Here is a 17,502-nt window from a genome sequence, read left to right as displayed (position 1 = left end):
AAGAAGGGTCCATCAAGCACTTTTGCAACCTTATCACTATTTTCACTAATCCTTTATTATCATCTTAAAGGAAAAGACAACCTTTCCGCATTCCAAGGCCAACGTCTCTCAGGTACATGCCCATTCCTTCCAGCACTTTTGATCCCCCATTATTTCCTCATTCTTTTATCTTCACTTTCGTAATCCTTTGCTTTACCTCATGTTTTATCCTTTGCCTGGAAGGGGCTTCTCGTACTTGTTTTCCTGACAAATCACTAAGCATCTTTAAAAACCCAATTCAAAAGTCAGTGATGTTCTCTGTGAACATTCTTTCTTTTTTTCACCTCAGAGGAGTTAACTCTTGCTTTCTAAGTGCTCCCATCACCTTCTGCACGTCTTATTATGGCATTGATCACAACGTGTCAGAATTCTTTGTCTCCTGAGTTAGACGTTGAGCTCTTTTAAAACAGGGTCTGTGATGCCTGAGGCTAGTGGTCACTGAGGCAAGACAGCCACCTTGGAAGCTTTAAAAAAACATGTAGATACCACCCTGCTTATTCTCTTGTAGACGCTGCACAGGCCAGCATTTGGGAATCATTACCGTAGTTCTTGTATTTCAAGGACCTAAAGAGTAATGAGCATATTTGCTGAAGAAATCATGGAGTGTCGCTGAAATAAATGATTGTGTTTTCATTACCTGTAAAACTAGCCAATCTTTCCCATTTGTAGGATGGCTCTTCTAGGTCTTCCGTTATCGATTCAGTAGTCGATACACTGGACTTAGAAACTGTGCTGCTGCCTAAAACCGACCTTTAACAATGAATAACAACATTATCCATTGATTTAGATTCCTTATGATAAGAAACTAAATACACAAATAAAGCATTATCAGACTGAGAAATCAAATATACTATAATCAGGTAGGCAAAATGGATAAATTAGTTCTTTAAACATCGAGTTGATTTTTAATGTTTTTTTTAAATAAAAAATCATTTAAAATATATCTTCGAAATAAGACGTGGCAAAGTTATGCCTAAAGTCCTTCAATGGATTCCCAATATATTTAGGAGAAAAATCCATAATTCAGCCTACCTACACATATTCTCCATCTTCATTATCACTGTTCCCTCCATCCCCCACTCCTTTTTTTTTTTATAGTTTCCTTAATCTTGTGGAGTTCTCTTACTCTTCAGGGCCTTGGCCCAAAACACCTTTCCTTTCATTTTTCTCCATGTTTCTGCTCATCACTCAGATCTCATCTTAACTGTGACTTATTCAATTTGATAAAGGTCCTCTCAAGATTTAATGAAAAGAAAATCTATGGACTCGGGGGGAAATCACTATATTGAAGAATCCAAAAGTAACTTCCTTAAACATACGAACTTTACGTTATGCCATGATATTGCATACTTTTTTTCCTGTTCTATTTATAGTCCCAACTGCCCTCCAAAGGGGTGAGTCCAGATTACTGGGACATCCTTTGTTTTGCAGAGCACTCCCATGGCTTCTACATGCAAATTTGGAGGCCGACTCTAGACCAGCATTTTTTCTCCTAAAATCACATGCTCAGACAACATCTGGAACTTTTAATCTGTCAGGTTGAAAGTTACACACTCAAATATTTGCCTGTAATCTTTAGATTATTTTAGAAACTATTGTTTTATTATTGCAAAGACTCTGAACTTCTCTACCATAAGTAAGCATTAATTTCAATTATACAAGTATCTACATAATAAATGCATAACATTTCATTTACAAGAAATAAAGATAAAGCAAGAGAGAAATCAAACCCTAGGAGAACAGGGATTTGTATGAAAGAATAGGGGGAAAAAAGGAAAGCCACCCCTTCCCATAATTTGCAGCATAAAGAAACTGAAGAAATATGTCTGTGGGTATGTGATGCTAGCCTTCATCTTTCGGTTCCTCGGGAAATCTTGAGTAAAATCTACATGTTTTTTCACAAATGTTTTGGTGTAAGTGTACAGGAAATTCTTAAGACATGCAAAGCTCTACATCTAATTTAAAACGTGAGAGGAACATGGAGACGGTACACGAGCATCACAGAGTAGAGCTGGGAGACTGAAGACAACTGACATCTAAGTTACATACATGCACTTAAATGGAAAGACAACATGTGTGATATAAAAAAGAACTATAGAATTGTATACTGAAAGACAACATGTGTGATATAAAAAAGAACTATAGAATTGTATACTCTACCTTGTAAACTGCCCTAACATACTGGGATTTAGCGTATTCTGATAAAAGCTATAGGAAGATATATAGTCGGACCCACGTGATCCTTCTTGTGACGTCAGTAGTTTACTTGGCTTTGCTGTACCAACGTGTGTATCTGAACGGTAAAGGGGTCGGGGAGTAACATCAACTCCATTTGCATCAAACACCTGTGGAAAATGGTAATTTAAAATAAAATAAGTAAAAAAGGTTGGGTTTCTGAATAATAGGTCCTAGAAAATGGAAATAAAAGCAGTAGAAAAAAGATAAGTATAATGTTTCTAGGATAGGATAAACATGAAATATTAAATAAGTGATTTTATGCTTAAAAAGTTTTTTCACTAGGCATACATTTTTTAAAAAGTCTTATTCATGTTTTACCTGTATACAAGTAAAATATATTAATTTTTAGAAAATTCAGAACTGCATAAATATAATTCATCCAGATTATTAATATTTTGGTACATTTAATTTTTATGTATAAGCTTTAAAAAAACATTATGTTTCATTTAACATTTTATTAATAAACATTTCCCAAATTATTATATATTTTTGGTTCATTTGTTTTTGGTTCATTTTTAATCTTTTTAATTATAAAATTTAACACAGAGAAGTGCAATTAAAACACAACCATATAATTAAATAATATAAAGCAAATCTTATAATCACAACTAAAGTAAAAAATTAGAACATTGATAGCACCTCCAGAAAACTTTGCCCCTCCTGGGTCATAGATAGCACCCCCAGCCTTTGCCGCTTCTGGATCACAGCCTCCCCTCCCCACCAGTGACAATCATTAGCTTGGTTTTGGTTATCATCTCCTTTCTTCTTTTTATAGTTTCATTAAGTATGGATTCCTAAACGACAGCATTTACTTTTGACAACTTGTATTGAAGTAAAATATACAGACAGAAAAGTGTACATATAGATGTACAGCTTAACGAATTTTCAAAACTGAACACATCCGTGTACCTGGCACTCAGATTTAGAAGCAGAAAATTACCAGCATCCTGGAAGTTCCTTTCATGAGAGTCACCAGCTCCACCGAAGTTATCCTGACACCATGGATTAGCTTTGCCTGTTTTTAAACTTTATTCAGATGGAATCATATAGTATGCACTCTTTGGTAACTGGTTTCTTTGGTTCAATAGTACATTTGTGAGATTAATTCACATGGTTAAGTATAGCTGTAGATGGCTCATTTTCATTGCTGTATAATATTCCATTGTGTGAATATGTCACAATTTACCTATTCTATTGTTCATGGATATTTCTGTAATTTCCAATTTTTCGGCTGTTACAAATGGTGGTGCTATGAAGATGGTTGTACGTGTGTTTTGCTGAATAGGCTGTATGAATTCATGTTGGGCATATACCTAAGAGTGGAATTACTGGGTAATGGATTATGTATATGTTCACTCTAAATAGATACTACTAAAAAGTTTTCCCAAGTGGTTCCCGCCAACAATGTATGAGAGTTCCTGTTGCTCCAGACTTTTCCAGCACTTGGTATTTATCATGTTTGTCAATGTAATTTAGTTTTGCCTGTTTTTAAATTTTATATAGTCATATATTATGTCTGACATCTTTTGTTCAACAATATGTTCTTATATTTCTCCATGTTGCTGCATGTACAGTAGTTCATTCATTTATTGATGATTCTAAAGTCTGTTGGATTAGTATATCATATTTTACTGATCTATTTTACTTTTAGTAGACGTCAAGTTTTTTCCAGTTTTGGGCCATCATGAAAACTGTCTCAATAAACATTTATATATAAAATATATACATTGGTATACACGAGAATGTATTTCTCTAGGGGGCATATAGATGTGGAATTGATGGGTCTCTTGATTAGATAACCCAAAACTGTTCTACAAACTGGTTGTAACAATTTTCATGATTACCAGCATTGTATGACAGTTGTTGTTATTCCACATTCTCATCAACAACTAGAACTGTCAGATTTATAAACTCAAGCTAGTCTGGTATGGGTTTACAGGTATCTCATTTTGATTTTAATTTCCACAAATTTGAGCTTCTTTTCATATATTTATTCCCATTTTTATTTCCTTTTTTGGAGGAGAATGTCCCATTCAAGCCCTTTGTACTTCTTTCTATTGAGTTCTGTCTTTTTTAAACTGATAATAGAGTTTATAAAATATTCTGAATGTGAATCCTTTCAGTTTTATGTGTTGGAAATGTCTTCTTTCACTCTGTGGTTCATTTTCTTTGTGATATCTTTTAATGAAGAAGTTCTCACTCTTAATGTAGTCAGATTTATCACATTTCCCTTGACGGTTTACGCTTCAGATGCCTCATTCAAGAAACCATTCCCAATCTTGATGTTACGAGGACGTTTTTATATCTGGCGTTTTGCATGTTTAGATCCATAATATACCTGGGTTTGAGTTTTGTGTATAGTATGAGAAAGGAAGCCAATATATTTTAATCTGTATGAATACCCAATTATCTCAAAAAGAGTTTTTGAAAATCCTGTCACCTCCACATTATTCTGTAGTGCACGGTTGTTATAAGACAAGTGTTTAGATGTCCTTGAGTCAATTGTAGGCTCTGTCTATCCCTTTGCTAACGTTACACTTTTTATTAAATTTGATGTCTAGGAGAGCAAGTCCTTCCACCAAGTTCTTATTCAAGAGTATCTTGACTATTCTAAGCTTTAGCAGTTTCATACAAATTTTGGAATTACTTAGATGAGTTCCAGAAAGAAATATAATAAAACAAAAAAGCTCCTGAAAATTTGACTGAAATTGTACAGAATCTATGAATCAAAATTTGGGCATAATTGATATGCTTACAATATTGGCTCTTTCTCTGCATAAACATGGTCTATTTCTCCATTGTTTGGGTCTTCTTTAATGTCTCCCAATAAAACTTTATAGTTTTGAAAATATAGGTATGAGCATCTTTTCTTTTATTTATCCATAAGTACTTAATAAATTTTAGAGCTATTATAAATGGTATCATTTAAAAATATGTAATTTTGAACCATTTGTTGCTGGTATATAAATATAGAATTGCTTTTTAAAAATTTGATATCCAATAACCTGGCTAAACTCTCTTATTAATTTGATAATTATCAGTAGGTGATTTTTAATTTTATATGTAGACAGTTGTGTCATCTATAAATATTTGAAGTTTTGTTTCCTCCTTTGCAATTCCTATACTTTTCATTTCTTTTTCTTCCCATACTGAACTGGCTAAGACTTCCAAGAATGTTGGCTAGAAGTGGATCCTGTCTTAGAAATGTTCACCATTAAATATAATCATTGCTGTAGGATTTTATAGATACCCTAAATCAGATTAAGGAAGTTCCTAGTGATTCTCAGTTTCATAAGAATCTTCTCCTTTTAATCATGAATAAATATTTCATCTTATCAGATACTTTCTATCTGTATTGATGTGATCATAACTCTTTTTTCCTTTAAGCTGTTAATGTGGTGAATTTTTACACTGGTGGCTTTTTAAATGTTAAACCAATCTTAATTTGTTAGTATGAACTGAACTTCCTCATGATGTCTTATCTTTTTTTATTGTTGTCGAATTTTGCTAATATTTTACTGAGGATTTCTCTCTCTATGTTTGCAAGTATGACTGGCGTGTAATGTTTCTTTCTCATACTTATAGTTCCAGATTTTGATATCTAGATAGTTCTAGCTCATATAATGAGTCTTGGAGTACACTCACTTTTCCTGTACTGTTTATAGCACTAGCCAAACCATCTGGGCCTGGAATTATCTTTGAAGGAAGGCTTTTAAATTACTCATATTAATTTCTTTAATAGCTTCTAATTTTTCACTTTTGTTTGTCTTTTGGTAAAATCTAAGTTTTTTTAAAGAATTTTTCCATTTTATCGTAATTTTCAAAATTTTCAAAATTCAAAAATTGGAACAAATTGGCACACAATATGCACTAAATATCTTTTAAAATAGATTTTTAAAGTGTTCAATTCAGTGGTTTTTAGTATATCCGAGATATGTGCAGCCATCAACACTGCTAATTTTAGAACCTTTTTATCACTTCCAGAAGAAACTCTGTATCCTTTAACTCAGCTCCGTAACCCTTGTCTCTCCTCCCAACCCTAGGCCACCACTAACATATTTCATGTCTCCAGACATTTCCCTATTCTGGACTTTCATATGAGTGGAATCATATAGTACGTGGTGTTTTGTGACTGGCTTGTTTCACTTAGCATAATGGTTTCAAGATTCATCCATGTTGCAGCGTGAATCAGTACCTCATTCTTTTTTATGGTCGAATAATCTTCTATTGTATGGATATATCACATTTTGCATAGCCGTTTGTCCACTGATGGACATTTGGGTCGTTTCCTCTTTTTGTCTATTATGAATAATGCTGCTATAAACATTCATGTACAAGTTTCTCTGTGGAAATATATCTTAATTTCTCTTGGATATATAGACCTAGGAATAGAAATTCTCGTCATACGGTAATACTATGTCAACCTTTTGAGGAACCACCACAATGTTTTCCAAAGTAGCAGGACCATTTTACATTTCCATCAGCAGTGTATAAGACCTCTGATTTCTTCACATCCTCACCAACACTTGTTGTTTTCTGACTTTTTGACTCTAACCATCCTAGCGAGTGTGGAGTGAATTTCATTCTGGTTTTGATTTGCATTTCTCTGATGACTAATGATGTCAAGTATCTTTTCATGTGTTTTTTGACCATTTGTATATCTTCTTTGGAGAAATGAGTATTCAAATCCTTTGCCCAATTTTTAATTGGGCTATTTGTCTCTTTATTATTGAGTTGTGAGAGCTCTTTATATATTCCAGATACAAATCCCTTAACAGATATATGGTTTGCAAACATTTTCTCCCATTCTATGGGTGACTCTTCGCTTTCCTGATTATGTCCTTTGAAGCACAAACATGCATCTATTTTTTTTGTTGTTGTTATTCATCTTCTTGGTGTCATACCTAAGAATCCTTTGCCAAATCCAACATCAGGAGGATTTACCCCTCTGTTTTCTTCTAAGAGATTTTTAGCTTTAGCTTTTACATATAGGTCTCTGATTCATGTTGAGATATTTTTTTATATGATGTGAGATAAGGCTCCAACTTCATTCTTTTGCATGTGGCTATCCAGTCATCTCAGCACCATTCATTGAAACGACTATTCTTTCCCTGTTGAATGGTCTTGGTACCCTTATCAAAAATCAGTTGACCATAGATGTACAGGTTTATTTCTGAACTCTCAATTCTATTCCATTGATTTATTTGTCTGTCTTTGTGCCAATACACACTATGTTGATTACCATTGCCTTGTAGTAAATTTTGAAATTGGAAAGTGACAGTCTGCCTACATTCTTCTTCTTTTTCAGGATATCTTTTGCTATTCTGGGTTCCCTGCAATTCCATATGAATTTTAGAATCAATTGTCAATTTTCACAAAGAAGTCAGGTAGGATTCTGATATGGATTGTATTGAACTGATAGATCAGATTGGGGAGTGTCACCATCTTAACAACAGTAAGTCTTCCAATTCATGAATTTGGGATACGTTAGATCTTCTTTAATTTCATTGAATAATGTTTCATAGTTTCCAGAGCATAATACTTCACTTCTCTTACTAAATTTATTCCTAAGTATTTTATTGTTTTTGATGTTATTGTGAAAGAAAATTTTCTTAATTTAATTTTCAAATTGTTTATTGCAAGTGTATAGATACACAATTTATTTCTATATTGATCATTCATCCTCCAACCTAACAAAACTCATTCATTAGTTTTTTAGTAGATTTCTCAGGAATTTCTATATACAACATATGTCATCTGCAAATAGAGATAGCTTTACTTCTTCCTTTCCAATCTGGATGCCTTTTATTTCCCTTTCTTGCCTAATTGCCTTATTTAGAACCTCCAGTACAATGTTGAATAGAAGTGGGAAGGATTGGTCTTGTCCTGATCTCAGAAGGACAGCATCCAGTATTTCACGACTCAGTGTGTTAGTGAGATTTTCATAAATGTCCTTTATCAGGTTGAGGAAATTCCCTTCTATACCTAGTTTGCTAGGTGTTTCTGTCATGAAAGGATTTTGGATTTTGACAAGTGCTTTTTCTGCCTCTATTGAGGTGATCATGTGGTTTTTGCTTTTTATTCTATTGATATGAGATATTACATTAATTGATTTTTAGACATTAAAACGTTAAATTACTTCGCATCCCTGGGACAAATCCTACTTGGTTGTTGTTATGGACTGAATTGCCTCTCCCCAAATCCATATGTTGAAGCCCTAACCCTTGGTACCTCTAAATGTGACTGTATTCAGTGATAAGGCCATTAAAGAGATAATTAAGTTAAAATGAGACCCTATTCCAATCTGACTAGTGTCCTTGAAGGAAAAGTAGTTATGAGAAAGAGACACCAGAGATGACCACACACAAACAAAAGGCCATGTAAGCACACAGCAAGAAGGTGGCCATCTGCAAGCCAAGGAGAGATGCCTCCGAAATTACTAAACCTGCCAATACCTTACTCTTGGACATCTAGCCTCCAGAATAATACATTTCTGTTGTTTAAGCCACCCAGTCTGTGGTATTTTGTTACGGCACCCTTAGCAAAGTAAGGCAGTCATGGTGTAGAATTCTTTTTATATGTTGCTAGATTTGGCTTGCTAGAATTTTGTTGAGGATGTTTGCATATTCATAAGAGATAGTGGTCTATAGTTTTCTTGTGATATTTTTGTCTGGTTTTGATTCAGGGTAATACTGGTCTCAAAACAAGTCAGGAAGTGTTCCCTCCTCTTCTATTTTTTGGAAGAATTTGTGAAGAACTGGTATTAGTTCTTTAAATGTGTGGTAGAATTCAACGAAGACCTACCTAGCCCTGGGCTTTTCATTACGGGTAGGATTTATTTATTTATCTGTCTGTCTACCTATTTACCTACCTATATCTATTTCTTTATTACTGATCTGGTCTCTTCCCTTATTATAAGTGTACTCAGATTGTCTATTTCTTCTTGAGTCAGCTCCCCTGGTAGCTTGTGTATTTTTAGGAATATGTCCATTTCATGTAAGTTTTCTAACTTGTTGGCATACGATTTATCATTTATAATGATCCTTTTATTTCTGTAGGGCTGGTGGTGATGTACCCTCTTTCAATTCTGATTTTAGTATTTTGAGTCTTTTTCTTTTCTTGGTCAAACTAGTTAAAGGTTTACCTATTTTGTTGATCTTTTCAAAGAACAAACTTTGGGTTTCATTAATTTTCTCTATTGATTTTCTATTCAATATCTCACTAATTTCTACTCTAATCTATACTATTTCCTTCCTTCTGCTTATTTTGTATTCTTTCCAGTTTCTTAAGGTGGAAGGTTACGTTATTGATTCTAGATGTTTCCTCTTTCTAATGTAGGCACTTACATGTATAAATATCCCTTAAGCACTGCTTTAGCTGCATCCTGTAAGCTTTGGCATATTGTGTCTTGATTAGCAATCATCTCAAAGTATTTTCTTATTTCCCTTTTGATATCTCCTTTGACCTATGGTTATTTAGGCGTGTGTTGTCTAATTTACATATATCTATGAGTTTTCCTGGTTTTTCCCTGTTATTATTTCTAATTTCATTTCATTATGGTTAGAGAACATAATTTGTATTATTTCTACCCTTTTAAGACTGTTGAGTTCTGGCCTTGTATATGGTCTATCCCATAGAATGTTTCATGTTCTTGAGAAGAATGTAGATTTTCTTGCATGTTGGGTGGAGTATTTTGTAGATGTCTGTTAGTTCTAGTTGGTTTATAGTATTGTTCCAGTCTTCTATTTCCTTGTTGAACTTTTGTCTAGTTGTTCTGTCCATTATTGAAAGTGGGATTGAAGTTTCCTACTATCATTGTTGAATTGTCTATTTCTTCTTTCATTTCTGTCAGTTTTTAAAAAATATGTTTTGTCACTGCTATTGCGTGCATACATGCTTATAATTTTTCTATCTTCCTATTGGATTGACTCTTCTATCATTATAAAATGTCTCTCTTTATCTCTAGTAACTTTTTTTTGTCCTCAAGTCTATTTTGTCTTGTATCAGTACAGCCACTTCACCTTTCTTGTGGTTGGTGTTCTTGTAATACATCCTTTACCACCCTTTTACTTCAGTCTCTTTGTATCTTTGAAACCAACGTATGTCTCCTGTAAACAGGATATCATTGGATCATTTTTTTTATAAGTCTGACAATCTGTGCCCTTTATTTGGATTGTTTAATCCATCTACATTTAATATTCCTATTGATATAGTTGGATTTATATCTACCATTTTACTTTATGTGTTCCATATGTCTCATATCTGTTTGTCCTTTATTCCTCCTTTATTACTTTTTTCTGCATTAAGTGAATATTTTCTAATGTATCATTTTAATTTTAATAATGATTTTTTTCACTATATTTTTGACGCTTTTCTAAGTGGTTGTTCTAGGGCTTACCATACACATCTTGTCAAAATCAGCTTTGGATTTTTATTAGCTTAATTGCAGTAATATATTAAAGTATTGCTTCTGTGTAGCTCTATTCACTATTCCCCCCTTTCATGGTATCATTTTTATACACATTACAACTATTAATGTTACAAACACAACACAGTGCTATAATTATCATTTTACCATTTGTCATCATTTCCTTAGTGCGTTACAGCTTTGCTCCTACCCACCTTCTTTGTGCTATTATTGGCAAATATATTACACACATATTACATTTCTAATGTCATAGGCCCAATAATACATATATATCTGTTATTTTATATAATTTTTTTCAAATAAGATTTAAAAAGGAGTAAATACATTAATAGTGTTGTTATAATTACATGTGCTGGTGTTCTTCGTTTGTGTGGATATGAATTACCATCTGGGGTTACTCGCTTTCAAGGTGAAGAATTTTCCTTAGTATTTTGAGTAAGGTGGATCTGCAAGCAATAAATTCTTTCAGTTCTTGCTTATCTGGGAAACTATTTCATCTTCATTTTTGAATGATAGCTTTGCTGAATATAAGATTCTTGGTTGACAGTTTTTTCTTTGACAACTTCAAATATTGTATCCTCTGCCTTCCTGCCTCATTGTTTTTGCTGAAAATTTATCTGTTAACTTTATTGGGGTTCCCTCACAAGAGATACACTGTTTTTCTTCTGCTGCTTTCCGGACTGTTATTTTTTATATGGTGTAAAGTCAGAGTCCTATCTCATTCTTTTGCATGTAGATATCCAGTTTTCCCAATATCTTTGTTGAAAAGACCATCCTTTCCCCATTGCATAGTCTTGGCATCCTTGTTGAAAATCATTTGACCACATATCTGAGGGTTTATTTCTGGACTCTCTATTCTATTCCATTGTTCTATATGTCTGTCTTCATGCCAGTGCTACACTGTGATTACTGCAGCTTTGTAACAAGTCTTGAAATCAGGAAGTGTGAGACCTCCAACTTTGTTCTTCTTTATCGAGATTGTTTTAGCTATTTGGGGTCCCTTCATATTCCATACGAATTTTAGGATGCCTTTTTATATTTCTGAAAAAAAAGTCATTGGGATTATGATAGGGATTGCCTTGAATCTGTGGATTACTTTGGTTAGTATTGAATACAATATTGTCTTCCAATTCATGAACAAAGGATGTCTTCCCATTTATTGTCTTTGATTTCTTTCAGCAATTTTTGTAGTCATCAGTGTACAAGTCTTTCACATCCCTAGTTAAGTTTATTCCTAAGTATTTTATGCTTTTTGATGCTATTGTAAATCAAAATCTTTTTCTTAATTTTCTTTTTGAATTTTCCATTGCTGGTATATAGAAATGCAACAGAATTTTTTGTGTTAATTTTGCATCTTACAGCTTTGCTGGATTTATCAGTTCTAACAGTTTTTCATGTGGAGTCTTTAGGGTTTTCCACATATAAGATCATATCATCTGTGAACTGAGATAATTTTACTTCTTCCTTCCCACTTTGGATGACTTTTCTTTCTTTCTCTTTTTTTTTTTTTTTTTTTTTTGCCTAATTGCTCTGTCTAGGACACCTGACTACTATGTTGAACAGAAGTGGTGAAAGTGGGCATCCTTATTCCTTATCTTAGGGGAAAAGCTTTCAGTCTTTCATCATTGAGTAGGATGCTATCTGTGGGTTTTTCAGAACGCCCCTGAGGAAATCTTTTCTTTTTCAAGTCAGTTGAAAGGCTTTTAAAAAATGTTGTTTTAAAAATCATGAATGGATATTGAATTTTTTTCAAATGCTTTTTCTTTATTTGTTGTGATGATTACTTTTTGTTTTCAGTCTTTAATACAGCAAGTAGTACTGATTTTTAAGTGTTGGAACAAGCTTGCATGCATTATTCCTTTTACATAGTATTGTTAATACTATGTAATATGTATGTACTGTATATATGAATGTACAATATATACATAATGCATATAATGTGTATACAATTGTTATGGACTGAATGTTTGCGTACCCCCAAAATTGATATGTTAGAATCCTAATCCCAACGAGATGATATTGGGAGGTGGAATCTTTGAGAGAGAATTAAGTCATGAAGTTGGAGCCCTCATGAATGGGATTAGTTCCCTTAGGAAAAGAGGCCAGAGAGCTAGCAAAATGTCTGCCATGTGAGGATATAATGAGAAATTGGCGGTCTGCAACCTGGAAAAGTATCCTCACCAGAACCTGAGCACACTGGCATCCTAATCGTGGACTTCCAGCGGCAGAAATGTGAGAAACAAACTTCTTTGTTTCTAAGCCACCCAGTCTACAGTACTTTGTTATAGCAGCCTGAGCTAAGATCATAGCACATGGAATATTTACACAAATACGTAATATTAATTTCTTAAAATTATCTTAGGGTTATTTCCTTTTTTGGCTATTATACAAAAAGCTGCTATAAATATTCATGTACTACTCTTTGTATAAACATATGCTTTTTTTTTCTCTTGAGTAAACACCTAGAAGTAGAATGGCTGAATGATCCAGTCGGTATTTATTTAACATTTGATAAGCTGCCAAATTGTTTTTCATTTTCCACTCCTTCCAGCAGTGTATGAGAGTTCTACTTCCTCTACAACCTGGCCAACCTTTGGCATGGTCAGTCTCTTAATTTTAGCTATTCTAATAGGTGTGAAGCAGAAACTTATGGTTTTAATTTGCATTTCCCTCATGACTAATGTGGATCATCTTTTGGGGCTCATTTGCCATCCGTACATGTACTTTGGTGAAGCGTTTTTTCAAATGTTGTGCTCATTTTTAAAATTAGCTTGTCTTAATATTGTTTATGTATTTTGGATACAGGTACTTTATCAGATAAATGCCTTGCGATTAATTTTTCCCCATTGTCTGGCTTTTCCTTCCATTCTGTTAGCAATGTCTTTCAAAGACCAGAAGTTTTAATTTTGACAAAGTCCAGTTTACCAATTTTATCTTTAATGGAGTGTGTTTTTGGTGTCATATCTGAAAAATCATTGCCTAGCCCATTCAAATTTATACATTATATACTCTTCTGTATACATTATTCTTTGATTAAAAATTTAAAAAAGTCAGTCCTTAATTATGTTTTCTAATGAGATAACCAATTTTATGACAATTCACTGTATGATATTTTCTAGACTACATTGCAAAGAAGAGTGGATGACAGCTGTACTATCCACATTACAGCTGAATTAGCTACAATTAATATTATAACCAACTAGCTCTTAAGGTCATGAGTAGACTTTCCTCATTCTACACCAATATTCTTATTACTAACATTGGACTATAAGACCCAACTGCCACTATTATGCTGTATGATATTTTTTTTTAAAGATTTTATTTTTTCCTTTTTCTCCCCAAAGCCCCCCCATACATAGTTGTATATTCTTCGTTGTGGGTCTTTCTAGTTGTGGCATGTGGGACGCTGCCTCAGCGTGACTTGATGAGCAGTGCCATGTCCGTGCCCAGGATTCGAACCAACGAAACACTGGGCCGCCTGCAGCCAAGCGCGCGAACCTAAACACTCGGCCACGGGGCCAGCCCCCATGCTGTATGATATTTTATGTGGTAAAGACTGCAACAAAATCAATATATCAATATTAGAGGCGAACGCTTATTTCAAAGCAGTATATTTTCTACCTTTAACATTTCCATCAAGTTCTTCATGACATCATTTTCAAATAAACTCAGAATTCTAAAGAATATTACCTGTGTGACTGTCCTTGAGGTGGGACTATTCAGTTTTTCTGCTGATTTCATGTCAGGTAGAATCATCGCAGTTCTTGAAACAGCCATTCTGCTTTGGTTTGCACCAAAATATCCTCTTGTTTGCGTTGCCTTTACCTTACCAGGAAAGCTAATGGACTTCGGCTGTGAGGTAATAGTCCTATAGGAGGAAAAGAAAACATAATACAGAGGATCCACAATTGAAGAAAAACTAACCAACAATAAAAAAAAGACACATTCAGAAACATGAAAAAATCTAAAGTATAAACAAGAAATAATAGCTACTTTAGAACTGTGTGTAAGCATAGAATGTTTCCATGCATTATGTCACTTTTTCTTCAACATAACTTTAAGAGGTTGCTATTAATATTATTTTACATAAAATCAAGAGGCTTGGAGGGAAACATTCCTATTAGTGTGGAAATTTGAACCCAGGCAGTTAGGTCGGAAGTCTACACTGATTTCTCCGGGTCTCAGTTTCCTTATCTGTACGGTGAGGATAATAATAATAGTACCTACCCATAGGTTATTATGAGGACTAAGTGAATTAATTTATACACTGTTGCTAGGAAGTGCCCGGCACACAGTGAGCACAAACAAGTACAGAGTGCAGTTAGATAGACAGATTGAAGCATGAGTAATAAAACCTGGGAAAGAATATCATGTTCCTGCGTGAACAATTACACGGTAATGTTTTTTTTTTTGAGGAAGATCAGCCCTGAGCTAACACTACCGCCAATCCTCCTCTTTTTTGCTGAGGAAGACTGGCCCTGAGCTAACATCCATGCCCATCTTCCTCCCCTTTATATGTGGGACACCTGCTACAGCATGGCTTGACAAGCAGTGCTGGGTCTGCACCCGGGATCTGAGCCAGCGAATCCCGGACTGCGGAAGCAGAATGTGCGAACTTCACTGCTGTGCCCCTAGGCCGGCCCCTACATAGTAATTTTTAATAAGAAGAGAAGTTATAATCAAAATGTTTGTCTCCAGCAGAAAAAACACGATTTCACTTTTGGCTCTACTCTCTCAATTCCTTAAGACAAAAACCCACCTTATCATTCATTCTAGTAGTCTCATTATACTGTGGATTTCTATAAAACGAGGATGATCTTCCCTTATGTTATAGAAATGAAATACGTTTCCAAAGAAAATATTTGTAACAATACTTTTATTTTTCAAATCATAAAAGATCAGACAGGAACAAAATATTTTTAAATGACAACAATCAATCCTCTATTCATATTTTATTTTTCTTCACAGCCTTTATTATCACTTGGCACTTTGCTGTTTTTCCATCCTCATCTTTAGGGCCAGAACCTTGTTTTGTTCATTGCTGTATCCTTAGCACCCAGGATAGTGCCGAGTATATTGTGGGCAGTAAATAAGAATTTTAAAAATAAATGAATAAATGAATCCCATTCATGCCCTATTTCAAATTTACATTCTTTTTAAGTATCCTACTCTATTGTTCCTCCTTTAGTCTCTAAATGACTTTACTCCAACATCTCTAAGAAAATAAAAAGGATCAATCAGGTAAAAACTCCTTAAATAACTTCTCCACTTTCATTATATTCTTCTTTCATATCCTACAAACTCACCTAAATCCATCCTTTTATTTTCTTCCTTGTTCAGCAAAAGAATTGCCATTCTCATCTAAGGCTAATCTTGCTACGTGTGCTCTGAAACCTGTCTCCTACTGCTTTCTCAGGGACTCTTCTCCATCGATAATTCCCTGTCTCCTCCATCTCATTTCCTATCTTTTTCCCTGGAGCATGTAATTGTACTCCAGTCATCCCCTCAACTTAGAAATCTTTCCTTTAGCTATGTCTTCCTCTATCTACTACTATATCTCTCCTTCCTTTCACAATATTCGTCAATAATACTGTCTACTTCCTCACTCCTCTTATTTGCTCCGTAATTCACTGTGATCTAGTTCCACCCTCTCCTCCCCCACTGCAAAGAGACGACTTTCACTTAAATCACCTAGTGCTCCAAATTGTCAGATCCAAGGGACTCTTTTCAGGACTTATCTTTATAGCATCTGACAGTTCACCATTCCCCCTTCTACTTAAAATTGACTTCTCCAATTGGTTCCCGTGACACTGCCGTCTCCTATTCATCAGCCTCCTTGGAACCTCTAATCACCTGAACTTTCCATTTTCTATCAATTAATCAGGACCTTTTAGGTTTCTCTTCTTTCTCTATTTAACACAAAATCCACAATTCATCCATTGAATCACTCTTTTCCCATAATTTTCAACTCTTATTTTCTTTCTCCTTGACCTTCTGTCCTACTATCCTTACAAAATCCAGCCCTCCCATTCTTTTTATTTGAAGATTACACTTAAGCTTAAACCTCAGTTATCTGTTTTTTCACTATATACACTATCCCAGAGTAAATTTAACAAAACTCATGGTTTCAATGACTACTTGTATTCCACTTCCTTATGGCAGTCCACAATCATCACCAGCACCTCCTCTCTCCCATCCCCTGAAGATTTTATGTCCTCAATTACTGACTTTCTCTTCAAAACTACTCCTGGCATAATTCCTGAGTACTTCAATATCCATGAAAGTAATCCTAATACCATGGGCTCTTAGCTCCTCAGAGTCTTCTCACGTAAATGATCTTGTCCTCCTTGTTACATCAGCTACTTATTCCCATGGTCATACATTTGACCTTGTCCTTAGCAAGGTCAAGCATCACTTCCTATTTTCCTAGCTTATACACCCTCTTAACCCCCAGCTTCAACCATCCTTCAATTCTATTAAGACCTTCGAGCTCTTGATTCTACATTTTACACCCTCACCCACACCTCTCATGCAATCTCTTCTCTTTTGAGCTTAAGGTTAATTAATAGAATCCATAGTTAATTATTATAATCACATCTTATTTACACTCTCACCCCTCTTTTCCTTCTTTAAATACACTGTACTTACTGGCCAAACCAAAACTTTGATTACTTCCAATTATCTTCTTACTTTAAGCCTGCACATATGTATTAACCATGTTTCTTTCATTTCCGATTTTATTTCGTTGAACCTTCTCTCCTTTTTTCTTGGTGAGTCTAGCTAAGGGTTTGTCAATT

The 17,502-nt window shown here is 34.4% G+C and overlaps 1 protein-coding gene across 3 annotated transcripts in view; it reads right to left on the bottom strand.

Annotated features, from left to right (window-relative positions):
- The window catches only part of DNAI4 (dynein axonemal intermediate chain 4), an 87,029-nt gene that overhangs the window by 63,354 nt on the left and 6,173 nt on the right, over positions 1 to 17,502 (bottom strand). For all 3 annotated transcript variants that reach the window (XM_070592222.1, XM_070592225.1, XM_070592224.1), the window contains exons 2-4: positions 14,396 to 14,573; positions 2,200 to 2,384; positions 677 to 789 (exon numbers count right to left, since the gene is read on the bottom strand). In XM_070592222.1, coding sequence (XP_070448323.1) covers positions 677 to 789; positions 2,200 to 2,384; positions 14,396 to 14,573 — 476 coding nt within the window. The remainder of the gene's footprint in view (positions 1 to 676; positions 790 to 2,199; positions 2,385 to 14,395; positions 14,574 to 17,502) is intronic.

The sequence above is a fragment of the Equus przewalskii genome, chromosome 24 (genome assembly GCF_037783145.1).
Source record: "Equus przewalskii isolate Varuska chromosome 24, EquPr2, whole genome shotgun sequence".
NCBI lineage: Eukaryota > Metazoa > Chordata > Mammalia > Perissodactyla > Equidae > Equus > Equus przewalskii.
This window is presented reverse-complemented; position numbering and strand designations above follow the sequence as displayed.